General features: G+C 41.0%; 1 protein-coding gene across 2 annotated transcripts in view; it reads right to left on the bottom strand.

Annotated features, from left to right (window-relative positions):
• Window positions 1-6,190: 6,190 nt before the first annotated feature.
• The window catches only part of ELOVL5 (ELOVL fatty acid elongase 5), a 40,559-nt gene continuing 29,313 nt past the window's right edge, over window positions 6,191-17,436 (bottom strand). For both annotated transcript variants that reach the window (XM_064650346.1, XM_064650347.1), the window contains exons 4-8: window positions 13,899-13,976; window positions 13,175-13,346; window positions 11,514-11,638; window positions 9,526-9,660; window positions 6,191-8,100 (exon numbers count right to left, since the gene is read on the bottom strand). In XM_064650346.1, the coding sequence (XP_064506416.1) occupies window positions 7,969-8,100; window positions 9,526-9,660; window positions 11,514-11,638; window positions 13,175-13,346; window positions 13,899-13,976 (642 nt within the window). In that variant the 3' untranslated portion in view covers window positions 6,191-7,968. The remainder of the gene's footprint in view (window positions 8,101-9,525; window positions 9,661-11,513; window positions 11,639-13,174; window positions 13,347-13,898; window positions 13,977-17,436) is intronic.

Raw genomic sequence — 17,436 nt, 5'->3', positions numbered from 1 at the left:
GCTGGAAAGGGACATCAGTTCTGGGTTTAACCAGACCTGACTATTGGAGGATTTGGTTTAAAATCCCAGTGCTTGCTTACACCATTCTTAAACCTCCTTAAAATCATCTGCCCAAGAGGTAAGTCACCTCTGCAGATGCTGCTCAGAGCTGCTCTCTCCAATTTTGAGGCCAAAAGGCAGGGAGGAGGGAGAGGTATTCGTTCTGTTGGTTTTGGGACTTTTTTACTTGTACTTCATAAAGTAAAATCTCACACTGACTATCATTTTTATTGGCCAGATGGAGCCAGGTAGTTGGCCCCATACTTTTGCAGGTTTCTGAAACCCTGTGTGTTGCTCCTTTCTGACCAAACGAGAGTTAGTTTTTAATTATTCCTGTTTTCCTGTTCTGCAAGGCAAATACTGCATATTGAAAAAATGCTGAGAAACTAAGCAGAGCACCCATCACCAAATTACCAGGTCTGGTTTCAGGAGTTCCCACGCATTTCAAAATCTACTTGTACAGCTTTATAACAGCAGGACTGTGCAGCAATTCTTCCAGTCTACTTCACATGGAAACCAGAGTCAGATGTAAAGATGACTTCTTAGCTCTTTATTTAAACTTCTGAGAACAGAAGGGTCTTTTTCATGATGATTTGCAAAAATCTGTACAAACAATTTTAAAAGGAAACACAGCTGATAATAGTTAGCTGATAATAGTTATGCCATCTGTATGCATGGGAGGTATTTCCTGGTCTTTTCGGCAAACTCATCACTATTCTACTGAGCAAAAGTGCATTTGCATCTAAGATGTCTCAAGTCCCTACTAGCTCAGCACACCAAGAGCTGCTCTCACACTCCCTTCCAACCCCAAGTGCTGTGGGAAGCAAAGCAAATTGATAAAATAACAGAAGATCTTTCAGAGGCAATCCTTTCTAAATATACAGAAAAGTGTTAGACCTAGAAGGGCCCTGAAGCACTGAGATCCATTGATTTTAAACGAAGCAAGGCAATTAGGTAACTGCATAGGCTGCAGATTTCTCTTTTGGCTTTTTAATTTTATTTTCAAAAAGCTCCTATTTCTGCTGAGTGAGCTGAGATTCTGATTTCCTACAACAGCTGGTAAAATTGAATTAGTAGCATTTAGTAAACATTTGGCTTCCAGTGGCAGATAGAACAGTTGATGAAGGTGTTTCCCGCTTGCTAAATGGGATGGAGACACTGTGTGTCTAATCAATTACAGGAATACCACGATACCTTGCCTCAATATGCGTGGAATAAATTTCATTTGGCTTCACTTTAAATACTTTTACCAGGTAAATTATCACCACATAGCATTAGCTCTGGAGCTGGCTAATCCTAGTGGAAACACTGTGAATATCTACTTAGACAAGTCTGAAGCAGTAAAAGTGCAATTGTGCCACAGGGGTTGTGCATTCCCCATTACACCAGCTCAGGAGCAGCAAATGCACAGGTGTAGACAACTCATGTGGGATTGCATTTTTATGTTAACAGATTCAGTTCCCCTGAAGTTTCACCTGTTTCCAAATGAAAAACTTTCCAAGAATTACAGGCCAGATTCCTGGAAAATGTGTTGCTTTAACATGTATTAGACTTGAAAAAAACAAGATAAATTCTTTTTAAAGAGTGATTGCTTCACTCCAGGGGGGCATATTTTCCCAGACTACAAGAGTTCCAGCTGTATCAGGACTTTAGGCCTTCTGGTGCCATGGTATCTCATGGCCTTTGGTAGACCTTCCTTATCATCAAGGAAGCTGCCTTCTGCCCAAACTGTTGGATTTGTAAGCAGACAAAGTGCCCAGGTGCATGGGGTGACCTTGGCCACCTGCCAGATGGCCACTCAGCTGCTGATCTCCCTCCCCCTCAACAGGATTGGGAGAGGAAATAAGATGAAAAGCTTGAGGTTTCAGATAAAGACAGGAAGGTCACTCAGCAGTAATCATCATGGCCAAAACAGGTTCTGGGAAAAATAATTTATTTCCAGTTAAAATAGAATTGAATAGTGAGATACAAAGACAAAAAACTAAAACACCTCCCTATCCCCTTCTTCCAAGGCTGTCTCACTACCCCCTCTGCTCCAAGTAGTGTGGAGGTGGCTGTGGTCAATCCATAGCAGCTCCTCTCTGCTCCTTCCTACTCATGCTCCAGCGTGGGTCCTTCCCATGGGCTGAAGTCCCTTGGGATAAATTTGCTCCAGTGTGGGCTCTCCATAAGCTGCACTTCCTTCAGAGCACGTCCACTCGCTCCACCATGCAGTCATCCATGGGCTGCAGTGTGGATATCTGCTTTGATGTGGTCTCCTCCACAGACTCCAGGGGAATCTGCTCTGGCACTCAGATCACCTCCTGCCCATCCTTCCTCTCCCACCTTGGTGTCTGCAGGGATGTTTCTCACACTTTTGTCCTCACTCCTCTCTGCTGAGCAGTGTTTTGCCCTTTCTTAAATATACTTGCAAAAAGGCACCAACAGCTGCTTTTTGTCAGAATGCAGAGCAGGACACCCTGTGGTCCTACAAGCTTTAGAAGAGGCCAGTGCCTTGTCTTCAAGCAATCCCCCAGACCTTCATACTATGCATGGCAAAAATGCTCCAGAGCCATACTGCACTAACAAAGGCCCTTTCCCTATTTCTAGCCTAGGTTGACTCTTGGGTAGCTTATACCCATTTGTTTTGTGTCACACACTTAAAATAGCTCATTTTCCTTCATGCTGTCTGCTGTCATGATGTCTGTGTTGGGTGCGACTACATTCCTTCTCATTCCTTCCTGGTCTTGCTAAATACCCATTTTGCAGGACTTCTCCATTTCTCTGACTGCCCCCCTAACTCTTCTGCACTGTATCTTTTAGAAGGAGTTTTTTTGAGAACAGGTGTATTCCTCAAAAGGAAGTCCCACCAGAGCCTCATCCTCATTCTCCCACTCTAGCACATTCCTCCTTCTACTAGAAATGGACCGATTAATAAATAAGACTTCCCTCCCCTTTTTTTTTTCATAGTAGCAGCTATAAGTTCTTGAACAGATGGTTCTCAAGTATCTTTTTTTTCTCTCCTCTTCAGTCATGTCCAACTAAAATTCCAGTGGAAACAGTTGAAATTCTGTTACTTGTGCCTAAGGGGGATTTACACTAATCCCATCTCTTACTCCAGCCATCAAGGTCATGTGGTTGTTGCTGTGGGGTTTGTAATCTTCCTTGGCAGTGACAGTGCTTCCTAACGTCATCTCCAAATATCACTGCAAATAGTCCTGCTTTTCATACCAGGTTTTGTCTTAAAACATTTATAATGGGTTCTGTTCAGGCTGAAAGCATTGAGACAAACCAACTGCTCATCAGTTTGACCTTGCTTGTCCATAGATCCTGTGGCTGGTCACCACACCCTCTAGCTTAGATAGTAATTTCCAAGATTAAAAATACAACCTATTCCAGATGGATGGAAGATTTATTTCCTTTATCTACCTGGTATTTTTTATTAAAAACCAATACGGGTAAGTCAGGTGTGATTATTTCCAGAAAAGCTGCGTTACATTTTCTCTCATTTTATTTTTCCCTCCTTATACTCAACCATTCTTCCCATTTATTCTGAAAGCTTTCATCATACTGAAATCAGACTATCAAGTCTACCAGCTACCACTTATTACATTCTTCCTACAGAAAATATAGTATCTACATTATATATCCTTGAAACATAAAACATATAACTCTTCTTTCCTCCTCTCCACATCCCAGTCTGACTGATTTAAACAAAAGATACTTATTTTTCAAACTGGACCTTTGTTGCTCTTTTCTCCCCTTTCTGTTTGAGATGATTTTAGCAGCTTTGACTTAAAATCTAATGCCTCAACTACTGTCATGTCATGGGAACTCAGCTTCCCCTACTCATCCAAATGTGCTGTACTGAAACTGAGAAACATTTGGACCCCTTTGTGTATATCCATCTATTTAAATTAAATGGATTAAAAGTTGAAAATTGAATTCAAGTTCGCTTTATAAGCCAGTTCTTGAAACATCCTGATGATTACAACTAATCACCTTTGTTGGTTCAGTAATTCTTGGCAAGAGGATGATAGTGACAATGTAAGTTAAATTTCTGTACTGATACAACTCTGAGCCACATTTCTCTTACGAGATATCTCTATCTATATTTTATCATCTCCTGCACTGCCTTGAAGGGATTCCCAGCAGAACCCACAGTCAAAGTAATTTGGCCTCCAATTTTATTTATACTTTTCTTCAGCATCCAGCTTACTTTTACATCCCTTTTTTGAATAATGCATACCTTTTAACAATACACATTCCAGTCTCATACAAGAGACACACATTTTATCAACTTACACCTCAATACAGCTACCACATATCAAAGGCAGAAGCAACCCCCAGAACAGCTCTCCATTAGGTCTGGGGCTTTGGGGGTTTCTTTGCCCTAGTTTTGGTGGTAGATGTCCTATCAGAAGCTCCAACACTTACTTAGCATCTGCCTTGCATCAAATAAAATACACAATCAACCGCAAAGACTTCCAGAGTTCTCTCTGCTTTTCTTCTTCCTGCCAAGTCAGGAATCCAAGTGCCTGAGTGATCCTGGCCTCAGGGGTGGCTCACACATCTGTGACACAGCACTTGGGTTCTTCACACCAGGACCACCCTAGGAAAAGCTGTGTTCTGGGCCTTTAAGCTTATCTATCCCACTCACAGCTTAACAAAAGCTTAACACTTCTCTCTCCATCACTGAGGCTGTAGGGCCCAAGTGCAGGGAGGGATTTGGTCAGCTCATGAGCTGCACAAGATCTTAACCTAACAGTTTGAAGCTTGGTCATTCACCCTGGAAACAGCTACTGAACTATCACATTCTCCTCAGCCAACTTTACGTGAAACTTTTTCAACCCCTTTGGCCGCAGTTGGTCTTTTCTCATCTCTCCAGCCTTTACAACACAGAAAGTCCTTTCTGAGGACTCTTTCATAATCCCAAGCACCAATCACAGCTGTTATCTGTTAGGAAAACTGCAGGAGATCAGGGAATGGAGGTAATACAAAGGCTTTTACTAATTCCAGGTCAGGTAATGCACTGGAAGCTCAGCCAGGTGACCAAGGTTCCTGCCTGGTCCATCAGTAATGGTAAGGTGATGTCTGATCCAACCCACACAGACCCATCTCAGACACTTTTTTCAGTTGCTGCCGAGAGTGTAGAAGAGTAGCCAGGAGCCACAGTCTTTTCTATGCAGGTGTGAACACTACTGATGCTATAATTGTTCCCAAGATCACACCTCCTGCCAGTTTTGGCCAAAGTCAGTGGGTCTACATGGTGCAAAACAATGATAAAGCCATCACATTTTACCACTGACCTTGAAGGGGAGGTTTGGAGGCAGCAGCCCAGTCCCCTCTGGCACACTGGGGAAGGCCAGGTTGGTGCTGTGGCTTCTGCCTTCCAGGTATTTCCTCTAGATTTGGCTTATCATCCAAAGAACTGCACCTTACTGAACCTCGCTTAGAAAAACACTCAATTTCAAAGCTTGAATTGGCAGGTGAAGAAGAGGAAACTGTCTTAGCAACCATCTCAGGCATTCAGAGCACCTCCCAGAGGAGACCAGGATAGCATGAAACCTCTGAGCCCTTCATATGAAGTGTAAAACCCATTTCCCTGATCTACAATTCTTGTTTTAAGAGCCTGCAAGTGAGAAGGAAACACCTACATAAGTAGTTCTGTTCTACCAAGTCCATCACCAGCCTAGCTGAGAGTGTTGTGATGTCCTGATTAAACACTCAAGTTGGAGAGGGCTCCAAAACCATCACTTAAGGGCAAGGGGAGCTATAATGAAATTGCAAAAGCATTCCCGTTCTGGAGAGAAGTATTATTCCCATTTTATAGACAGGACAGCTGAGGCAGAAAGTCCCTCTCAGACACATCAAGCTTTGCACCTGGCACTCATCATCTTGGAACTATTTGGGCTGCTCTGCATTCAGTGAGTCAGTAATCCCAGTGGGAGGTTTAATCCATCACATGGACCAGTATTTCTACAGCCCGGCAAGGGAACAGTGTTCAGTAACAGCCAAGGGTTTCTGTAAAGAATTTGTTACCAAATCTGTGGTACAGTAAATGTTTCTGAATATCTGCAGCTGTTCTTCCATCCTGGTGGCCCCTCCTTGGCCTGACACAGGATGGGGCAATGCATTAAATTTGTACAAACCCACAGAATTCAGGCAGAGATCATCAAAAGTGTTTTAATGATTAAACCATGTCAAACATTAACAATGAAGTATATTCAGACGAGCCAAGGGTTTATTTCTAGCACATTTAGACAGCCTATTTTGAACATTATAGCTGCTGTACTGAGCTATGTAAAGACTCTGCAAACCAGTACCTAGAAATGAAGACACAAGCACAAGCTTTGATAATGTAAACATAAAAGACACTTCTCCTTCAAAACAAGGAATGAAAACCCACAAGGCTAGTAGAACTTATTAATTCCTTAAGAGATGTGCAAAAATTTTAAAAAAGATTTAAAAACAATTAAACATGTTAAAACTGGCATTTATATAAATATAAAAAAAAAATAATTAAACTTGAGCAATGACCAGCAGAATGTCTTGCACAATTCAGTTTTTCAGAGCTTAATGAATAAAATACTCATAAGCCAAACTCCACCATGGCAGACAGCAGAACACCAGCAACAGATACTGGCTTTGCAACTTACTCCTCATATGTGCAAGGCAAGATTTTACAAGAAGGAGTAACTTTAACCAGCACTCAAACCAAATCCTCAGATAACAAGCCAAAACATTACCAGTGATATACACAACTCACATTACAGAAACAGACATTTCCAGCACATTTCAGTAACATTTAAAAAACATCAGGTACGACTCAAACTGTTTAAACTTGCTTGTTTGGGAAAAAAACCACCTTTGTGTTAGGCACATTTTAAAAGTGAACATATGCTACATGAAGAACAGTTCAGATACCAACTTAAATACAGACAATTCCATCAGAAAAGCATCTTTCTGTCTCTTCTTTTAAATACGCCTTTGGATATGTCACAGACTTAAACAGTAGCTGCTAAAACGTGGATATGGCTATGGTAATAACACTTGAAACTCTGCCAGTTTCATATTAAAAACCACTCTTCATTTAGCATTTAAGAATTCTCAGAAATAAGAAAGGAAAAAAAAAAGGAAAAAAAGTGAAAAGAATAGATGGGTCCACCCTGTATATGCTCTAAACCTTAGAGACAATATTTAATCTTACTGGACTGTGTAAGCGCCAATTACTTTCACATCAGTGACATACTTCAAATAAAAAAATAAGATCTATTAAAAAGGTAAAATAATTTTTCCATCTGGTTTGTGACTGTTTAGTCAAAGCCAAATATACAAAACTAAATGCGCCATTTCCAATTTCACTGTATCGAGTAAGAGATACGTAACATTGTGTATCACATACAGAACAGTAAAATGATCAATGGATTCTTCTAAGTGACTTTTTAATAAAAAGTCAGTCAACTGAAAAGTTGAAACCCTAATTTTTAAACCAGTAATAAGCTTTGGGCCCTGCTTTTTAATTTAAGGCATGTGTGTTTATCTACTGAAACCAGCATCATACAAATTACCTCTACAATCACATGCATGATCTATTGTAAAAAAAAATGGAGGTTTAGATTACAGTGTTTTCAAATTGTGAATCATAATTCAGCACCTATCATATTGACTAGTAAGGCAACAGCAGTGTTGGATAATATGGTAATACTCCCTTCCACAGTCTATAGCAGGGTCAGTGACAGCCCAGAATTATTTTTAAACTTTAACCTACTTTTATGTTCTGTATACAGTTTCTAGGGTGTTTGCACTGGTTAAGTCCTACATAAATCACACTATTCTAGGCAGGAATAGTTACAGTAGCCATTAGAGTATTAGTGCACAACTCTCATTGTGCTTACAATCAGATGATTTTGTTGTTGGGGTTATCAAAATGGTTTTTCAGTTTGGTCTTCAATCCTTCCTTTGTTTCCTTTGTTTCACATTGTTCTCAAGGGAAGAAAAGCTGTTTGTGTACCCGTTTGCAGTGGCCATAGAGCCGTTCTGATACTCTTTCCTCCTCGAGGATGCCTTCTTGTTGTAAGTCTAGAATATAGGGAAAGACACATGGTTTTGCTTAATTAGATATAAATAACCACTTCCTCAGAGTAACTCTAGAAACTTGCATTCGTCATTTTTAAAGACCTTGTGCTGGTGGTAGAGTCTAACAAGCTCTACCACTTCTTGTGTATGAAACTATGCTATGCCTTTCATTCATCACAGCAAGAGAATTAGTTCACTTGAAAAGAAAAAGGCTTGGCAGTATGATGCTAGTGTTATGTTAATTGTAAATTAGAAACAAGGGAAGTGAATTTATGAGCAGACTACAGCACAAGAATATACTCAAAACAAGTAGTGAGGAAGGAGGTTTGAGGCACTGCAGGTGACAGTATGTTGAACAAAGCCAGAACAAGAAGTAGGTAAACAAGAACAATGAGGGAAGTTAGAGACAGAAATGTGAAAGAAATTTCCACTGGCCAACATGAGAATCACAAAACTAACAGGATACAAGGGACTCTGTCTAAACAAATTAGAGAAAAAATATATATTAATTAGTTTTTTCAGAGGGGCTCAGTTGCCAGAATTTCTGTGTGTGAAAGGAAGTTAAATGGTTAAAAGTTAAAATGTGAGTAAAATTGATGAAGAAAGTTGAGTAATATTTGGAATATACTATAATGTTTACTTAGCATGTTCAGATGCAGCAAGTGATAGGAATCATCGGACTGATTTTAAGAAGTATCAAAAGATCAGATGGCAAAGCCTGCAGTGTTTCCCTCCATGAATCATTCTTACCAGAACCACAATGCTCAAATCTCTTTAAAACGTAACAGAGTTTGCTTGTTTGGGGACAGCAGGCTGTGCTGGTTTGATTTTCTGAAGATGGGTGCATCTTTGTACAGAGCTCAATTATGAACTGCTCAGAACAACACATACGAAGTCTGGATCTGTTCAGACATGAAATCAGCTTTGTAGAAACATAACTCATAACACTAATTTTCCATAGGAAAATTCCAAAATACAAACAAATGCCTGTAAAGGTGAACCAGAACCAGATTTCTCTATGTTGGGAATTTAAGATGTTTCCCTGGATATAAACCAAGAATTTCTCCTTGTCAAAGCAGTAGTGAACAATTCCTTCAGGTGCTTCACAGGTTCACATGCTATTGGTTTATTTCAGAGTGGAAAGCTGCTTCTTACATAAAGCTCTTCCTCTCCCTATCTGCAGTTAAAATTGCACTAGTAAGCCACTTTTGTGTGCCATTCTGCTTACTAATCATTCTGAATTGCAGATACAAAACACCAGAAGATCTGAAAGTGGAGAGTAGATCAACAAGTGCAATACTTTAAGAACCACGTGCATGTTAGTGGAAGATAGTGAAAGGACATTTCAAGCATATCTTTCTGTAAACAGCTTTCCAGAGAGATACTGCCAGCAGAATGCTAGAAAGAATTGACAAATATTACTTTTACCTGAATATAGAAATTTGTGAAGAGGATAATCAAAGAAATCATATAAGAAATCTGAAAATACAGCCACCCCTGAGGAAATGCACATGGCCAAACAACACCACAGCTGGTCTGGAAGATTGTCAGGACGAACTGAATCTGGGGAGAGAAAAAAAACCAATAGAAATGGAGCACATTAATGGAAGAAGGGAAAAAAACATTAGTGACAAAGATCTCAACAGGTATTTCTAAATCAAGTAAAAGATACATAATATAGTGTGTTTAACAAGTTTATCTTCTCTGTAAACCTGAGTTAGCAGACATTCAGGTTGTGGTATTCTCTTCTTTAAGCCTGTTTATTTTATTTATATTGTTCCATTTCAGAACAGCAGAGTAAGTAATGTAGAACTGACTCATAGATATCCTAAGGAACAAGACCACCTTCTTCCTAGTGACAGCTCAGTGGGGTTTGACTCTACTATCCTAAAGTAGATCTGCATCTCACTGCTTCAGTTGCAGAAGATTTGGGTCACTTGGTCTACACACAGACAGTGAAATCCTCTCCCACACACAGGAACTGTCTGGCACATGGCTCCAGTGGAAGAAATATTGTGGTAAAAGGCTGCAGGGAAGCTGGGGAGTCAGGAAGGAGGATTGGGATCCAGTTATCTACAGTTATCTCTTTTGGAAAAACAGAGTTTGGGCTTAAGTGTTGCAGAGGGCCTTAAGCAAAATTCATCCTTACATGAAGGCTACCAGATTAGGGAATGTTTATTTAAAAAGGGAAATACTGTTCTGCTCTGCTATTTTGCAGCTCTAACAGCTATGCATGAAGAGCAGGCAAGGAAGTGAAAGCAGCTTTGACAATAGCCAGCAGAGCAACTGAAGCACTGAGACACTGCACTCTGTAGCACTTGAACCACCAGAATGAAGAATAGAGCCTAAATCTGGAAGGAAAAACAAAAACAAACCCCAAACCAAGGCAACTGCCCCATCCCTCCCAGGAACAAAATGAGCCCACAGCTACAACACTTGGCCATCCTTCAGGAAGGAGAGAATAAAGATGTTAAGAATCAACACTTGAATTGCTGGCAGCAAATGTTATTAATCATCACCAGAAATGTTATTAAAACTATTCACAACTCTGAGAGGGTGGCTAAGGGAGGATGGGTGGGGGGAAGATAATAGAAAAGTCTGTCTCTAGGCTTCAGTTTCCTCCCCTACAAAATGGGGAAAACGCAACACCAATGCATATTTCCTTGTGGTGTTCTGACATGTTGTACACATGAAAACCTGGTTCTCGTGCAGTATCACTACAACAAGTGCCATAGTGCTTAATTTCACTGCTCTTTTCACCTCCAGTACACAGCATTCAGGCTTCATCACTGTACACACGGGAAACAATGCAAATGGATACAAGGAGTCCAACACAGAACTACAAGACAAAAAAAATCTGCCCATTCAAAGTGCAGAAAGAGAGCAGAAATATTGAATATTTTTTAATAAACCATTTGCAACTGCATGCAAAAGTGAGATGGGAAAGGCATTGTCCCACAGAACTAGAATGGGCCACAAGTTATGGACTGCATTGCACTCAGTTTCTGGTCTGTCATTAGCCTGACCAACCAAGCACAGGGGAGAGCACGTTAGCTCAAGGGGCCTTGGAAGAAAAACTTCTCCCTCCTCCCTGGCTACTGAGTCCCAGAAAACCCAGCACCACAACTCCCAAATACATCTAGCCATCCAACACGGTGAGGTGAAGATCCCACAGATCCTCAGCACTGATTCATGTACACCATCAATCCCCAGCTCCCCACGGTCCTGAAAACAGGGCAAATGGACGTGCAGGAACTGGATTTCTAAGGTGATTTAAGCAATACAAGATGCAGAAGGTACTAGCCCTCATTATCCCTTCTTCTATTCCCTTCCAAAATTTCCTAACTCAGTAAAGACAAAAAGACCTCATCACCAATACAAGAGCCTGCTGAAGCACTGAAGAGCAAATCACTCACCAGCTGCCCCTGAGTGATGTATTTCTTCCACCACAGATAAGGACGCATTGCTGGAACAGCAGACAGTCCGTAGTAGGAGTACATGAGGACATGGATAAAGCTGTTCAGAGTGGCACCAAAGTAAGCTAAAAAAAGGGCAAGGGAAAAAGAAAGTACACTGCATTATCAGGAAGGAACATGCTGTTTCATGGAACCTACAAAAATAACAAGTTCAAAATGTTACTATTTAAAATATGATTTCTCTTAGAAGAAAAGCAAGAAGGTTTGGTTTTTTTTCCACTTTGATTTTTATTCTGCTCACCCAACACAGTAGCTGAGCTGCTTTGCAGTTGTGCACTTTATACCAGTCTTCTGGTTTGTTTCCTCCACTGTTTTGCACATCTACATTATGGTTTCTCAAAAAACTGAGGAAGCTGATAAAAAGGAGGCACACTCACATACCCATGAACTGACAACTTCACTCATCTACTTTTAGGCTTATTTCATTCCTTCCAGGCAGGAGCCTATTTTGTCATTTATAGCCAAAAACAACAGATATCTTCAGAAACCTCAAGTTAGCCATTTTATTGGTCCTTGTTTACAGCACCTTTAGTCATGAAAAAAAAACTTTTAGCTTAACACTGAACTGCACAGAACTGTGATGACCAAGCAGAACAAAAAGCTTGGAAGAAGAAAAACAGATGACTAGAAGTAGCACAAAAGTATTTTCAAGACCACACAAACACAAGATAGACTCTTAAGTGTCTGCATTTTTGACTGCTATATAAACAGGGATTGACTTCCTTGGAGGAGAATATGTTTCCAGATGCACACTTTTTATAAGTTCAGCATTACTCACTGTTGTGCTGACAACACAAAACAAATACCAGTTTCTATGTTGTTTGGCTCAGAGAGCAGACTCCTGAGGAACGCAGCCTCTTGGTCTGCACTGCCAGTGGTTCACATCCATTGGATTTGAAGAGGTTTCTCTTGGAGGGAGTGTTCAACAGTTAGTATCTATAAACTGCACATCTGAACCACAACTAAGTAATGCTAATGCAGTTAGGAAACTAGATGCCAACTAAACACAATGAAAAAGTAGAGAATCAAAGCCATATTGCCAGAGGTTAGCAGGATTTAGACAAGAGAGACATGGAAATCTTCAACTTAAAATGCATTCAGTCATGTTCATTAGTGCTCAGGGAACACGATTTTAATTGAAATATTTGGTTATGGCTAGTGGTGTAATGAGATTAAATTAAGAAATTAACATCTCAAGTGAACTTGACAGATACAAGGACAAGAGTCACTATTAGTCATCTTGCAGCTGAAACAAGCTTCTGGTCCTGACTTCAAAAAGAGTATTGTTTCTTTAGAGAGTCTGCAACTACCACAAAACCAGAGAGAGCAAGGTTGACAGATATCTGACCTGGGCTACTGCAGCTCCTAAAGGCCACACTGCCACACAAATTCTTCAAACTACACAGACATTCCTTTTCTAGATGCTGTGCTGGCAGCTTAATTCCTGCAACTATCTGCAATAGTTGCAATTCAGCAAAGTATCTTAATATGGGACAGAACAAATCCTGCAGCTGAAGGGACCAGAGATGTTTGGTTTGACGAAGAGAAAACCAAAACGAAGCCCGTGTTGCAGATGTTCCCCACCATAACCCAGTACTTACAGTGACCACAAGGCACCCAGTTCATAACAAACCACCAGATGTTCAGCATCGTTGCATGGTGGTAGACATGCAGAACAGTGATCTGATGATTATTTTTCCTCAAAATGAAAAAGAAGGTATCCATGAACTCAATGAGTTTGGAGAAATAGTACCACCAGAGGACACGTATGATCTAGAAAGGAGGAAGCAAGTTTTAGAAGCACTGCACATTGTGGGGGCTTTCAACCCTTCCGCTACCTAAGTAATTAAAATCCAGATTCTGTCCTGCACTACTTGGACTGACGACACTGCTAGGATCTTCCGTAATGCTTCTGACTCAGGTCTCCCTGTAGGAGATCCAGGTACAAGCCCATAGCTACAGCTGAAAACAGGATGACAAAGACTGTTTTATGAGGCTGCTGCTGTGCACCTGAGTGTCCTGGGAGAAACAAAATATTTAACCAGAGCTGGTGCTACAGTGCTCTCTGTAAAGAAGAGGTCAGAAGTGTGACCAGAAGAACACTTGAAAATTTACACATAATTACTTACCCAACCATGAATATATTGTATGATTATTGTAATATTAACTATTATGTTTGACAGTGCACTGTCCATTGTACTGCAAAAGGAGGGAAAAAAGCATATAGTTCAAGCAAAATCTGCATAATCAATACTGTTATGCTCTTCACTTACACTAAAGTAGACAATTTGAAATGTTATCAGCTTTAAGTCTCAATTATGGTACCTTCATATCAGCTTCTCCTCCACTGTGCGTATCCTGACAGAAGAAATTGTATCCTCCTTCCAACACTCCTGTCACCAGCTGAGCAAATGAAAAAAATAAAATGTTATTTGGGGAGAAGGCTGAACCCCATGGCACCTATAAACCTCCACTGCAGCTCTGCCCAGACATCTGGTGTTGAGAGATTCACGGGCACAAGTGTGGCACCAGGTTGAATTCAACTTCCAAGCAGTGATCCAATCACAGTGGAGGGTGATTTAACAAATTCTTCCTATTGGTGTATACCAGAATAAAAATAGGAGGTAGCATCTTATGCTCACTTATCCCACACAGATTCTCAAGAAATCCCCTTCTGGGCTGATGATCTCATTGCAGGAGAAAGTAAATGATCAAAGTGAAGTAGATATATTTTTCTTCTGATTATTTTTGGAAATAAAAAGTTATATTTTTAAGAAATTTTATACAGAGAGATGTGACTATAATTTTTTTAACTATATAACAGAGCAAATCTTCAGCTTTGCTATCTTTAACAGCTGACAATGGATGTTTCACTGCATTGTGATTCTTCAAGATATTTTTGAGCAATTCACTCATGCCAAGCACATTACATCTTTCCCAGTATAAATGACTTCCTCTGCAGGATATGCCACTGCCTGCCTGACTTCCTGGCATAACACCTCAAACATAACGGAATTATTTTTAATAAGAGTAACGACCAGCTATTAGTCACGAGAGGATGACGAGGTGCCTGCTGCAGTGGGGCTGGCTGAAATCCACAGAGAAGCAAGATGCAAGCTGGATGTTCACATCTCATCCTTTCATGGGTGGGAGATGGAGGGGCAGGTTGAGGGTGGAATGAGAGGATGGAGCAGGTGGAAGGACACAAGCAAGCTCCCTTTAATATCTCAGCAGAAGGGACCACTGGACATTTTTCATAAAGATGTTTTTCCTCTTGTGAATAGAACGAAGAGAGGAGTAACAACTTTAGATGACTCCTAAGTGAAAAAAAGAATTGCTAGGTATCTCCAAAAAAAACATTTGAAAGGCACAAGCAAGTTGTCCGGTTTTGGCCTTATCTATTCTCCTGCAGGATAAAAAACATCTTTGCAAAGCTACTTTGGAAATGCCTTGTACCGTAAGTCATTTTAAATGATCACTTGATTAAAGGAGTACAAAACCTGGTGTGACTAAATGCTGCTCAGAACTGTGAATAGGAAGCTAATTTTAAAAGGTACAATAAAGATTATCACTTAAATGATCTACTTTTCCCTAATGTTATTTCTTTCATGCCTCATTTCCCCCCTAAATTAGCTTTTAAAATACCCAGTTAGCCCAGGTCATTATTTTTGACCTTCCGAGATAGAATTATTACCCCTATTTAGGGGGAGGAAAATTAAATCTAATTATAACATATAGACTTGGAATTATCCACTATATCAGAGATAAATCAATAGCACCCAGCCACAGCAAGAGCAGGGCAGCCATGCACATCAACAACCTAGGCAGTTTCTGGACCCAAGCAGCAAAGAGAAGGCAGCCATGGAAGGAATCCTCTTCCAGCCATAAGGCAGGCATGGCTGTGCAAAGGACACCAGTTTAACAGTGGTACCTTGCTAAAGGACCAGCTACATCCTGAAACAAGCTTTGCACCAAGCCACTGTCAGGGCACTGAGGGAAAGACTGTGGCCTTGCAAGTGCCCACCAGTCCCTCAGACAGAAGACCACCACATTGTGCTGTGATTGTGTTGTTAAGAACTTACAGATGTTTTCATACAGTTCAAGGAAGTGCTACGAATAGAAGGATAATCACAATGTTTATATTGTAATTAATCCAAACAGCATCCATCACTAATGCTCCACTCCATAAACTTCTTCCAAGTAAAGGGAGCACAGTGAAACCCAAAGAGCTTTTCCAGCAAACAATACAGGTTCACCACCCAAAGTGTAATGCAACCACAGGTGTCAGCAGGGATCCCACCTTTTTGAAGGGAATTGCATCAGTGTGGCTATAGGCAATAGCTTCAGCTAAACCCAAATACTCCCTGGTTTCCAAAAGAACATATTATAAGCTAGGAGCTGAAAAACCCTCACAGCCATGGGGGTTTAAAAGACAGAAGCAAAGCAGCATTTGTAGAAAGTGCTAACATCTTTTATCATATCAATAGTCAGTACAGTTACAAAAATAACTTAATCCCCCCTTTGCAGAAGGAACTAATAGGTAAAAAGCTGCTACTGCTGCCCACAAACTGCTGGTGCTGCCCATAAACCTCGGTCAGTGCAACATGCAACATGTAAATAATCCTCTTCCCCAGTTACCCAGCAGCTCCTTTGCCTGGCACCACTATTTCTTGCACCCACAATACTTGCAGCACATGCTGGAAGGTTCAAAATACAAAACCAATGGGTTGCTCTGAGACCTGATCACGAGTGGCTCCCAGATGGCTCCATTATGCACAGCCCCAGGGAGCTGCTTACCTGCCACCACAGAAACAATAAGGAGGGGTCAGAAATTGCCAGCTAGTGCATTCAAGTCCTTGCTCATGCTTGTTGTGGTCTGCTCCCTGGACGGCCATAATTTCCAAGCCCTTCTTACAGCCACTGTACAGCAGGTCTGAAACACGCCCAGCAACAGACTGGTGGCTCCTCAGCCAACCCAGCCTTGAAACAACCTTTCCCTGCCTGCTGGCCCTAGGAAGTCCTTCATCTCCAGGTTGGCAGGAGCCCAGGCTTGCTAATGGCACTGCTGATGCACAACCGCAAGCACATCTTCTCTCGAGAAACTGACCTGTCCAGAAAAGGCCAACTATAACTATTTTCACCAGAGTACATGGTTTCTAAACAGCATAAAAAGAGACAGCTCCTTCATAAGCCAATTAAAATGGCACTCAAAGTCAATGTTAAGTCCCTCGGCTCAGAGGAAAACCCTGCAGCTCAAGGTCGCTTTTGTGCTCAAGCAACTTACACTTCCTTCCCCTGCACTGAAATTTTCTTTTTTCATATGGCTTTCATTTTGTAATTCCATTGCTGAATTCTTTAAAATACTGTGGCACATGCTATTTCTATCAACTCTGCTATCAAAATAAACCAGCACACTAACACCAGCACACCAGTCTAACTGGACTGTATGAGAGATGCTACTGGGGAGGACTTGGTTTTTTCTTGTGATAAAACTAAAGTCTGAGACTCACTGGAGTGGGGCAGATAAGATGCTCAGCACTGCATCACGCTGTCAAGGTGTGATGGGTTTACCAGCTTCAAAATACAGCTAGATTAGAGTGAGGAGAAACAGAAGTTCACACCTCTGATCAAAGAAAGCAAATGCCTGCAGAGATACGGAATTTTATCTTTACAGGAACACAGTCACTCCAGGACAGAGATAAGGACTTCGAGATGGTAGAGAAAGAAAGGGGAGAGGAAAGAACAGTCTAGCTGTCACCTGTGGCTCACATGCCACGGCACTTCCTCCTTCCTAAAACAGGGTGCAGATCTGAGGATGCTTTTCCTACAGCATATGCAACACCTCCCTCATCAGGAAAATCCA

Source organism: Pseudopipra pipra, chromosome 3 (assembly GCF_036250125.1).
Source record: "Pseudopipra pipra isolate bDixPip1 chromosome 3, bDixPip1.hap1, whole genome shotgun sequence".
In the NCBI taxonomy this organism is placed as follows: Eukaryota; Metazoa; Chordata; class Aves; order Passeriformes; family Pipridae; genus Pseudopipra; species Pseudopipra pipra.
This window is presented reverse-complemented; position numbering and strand designations above follow the sequence as displayed.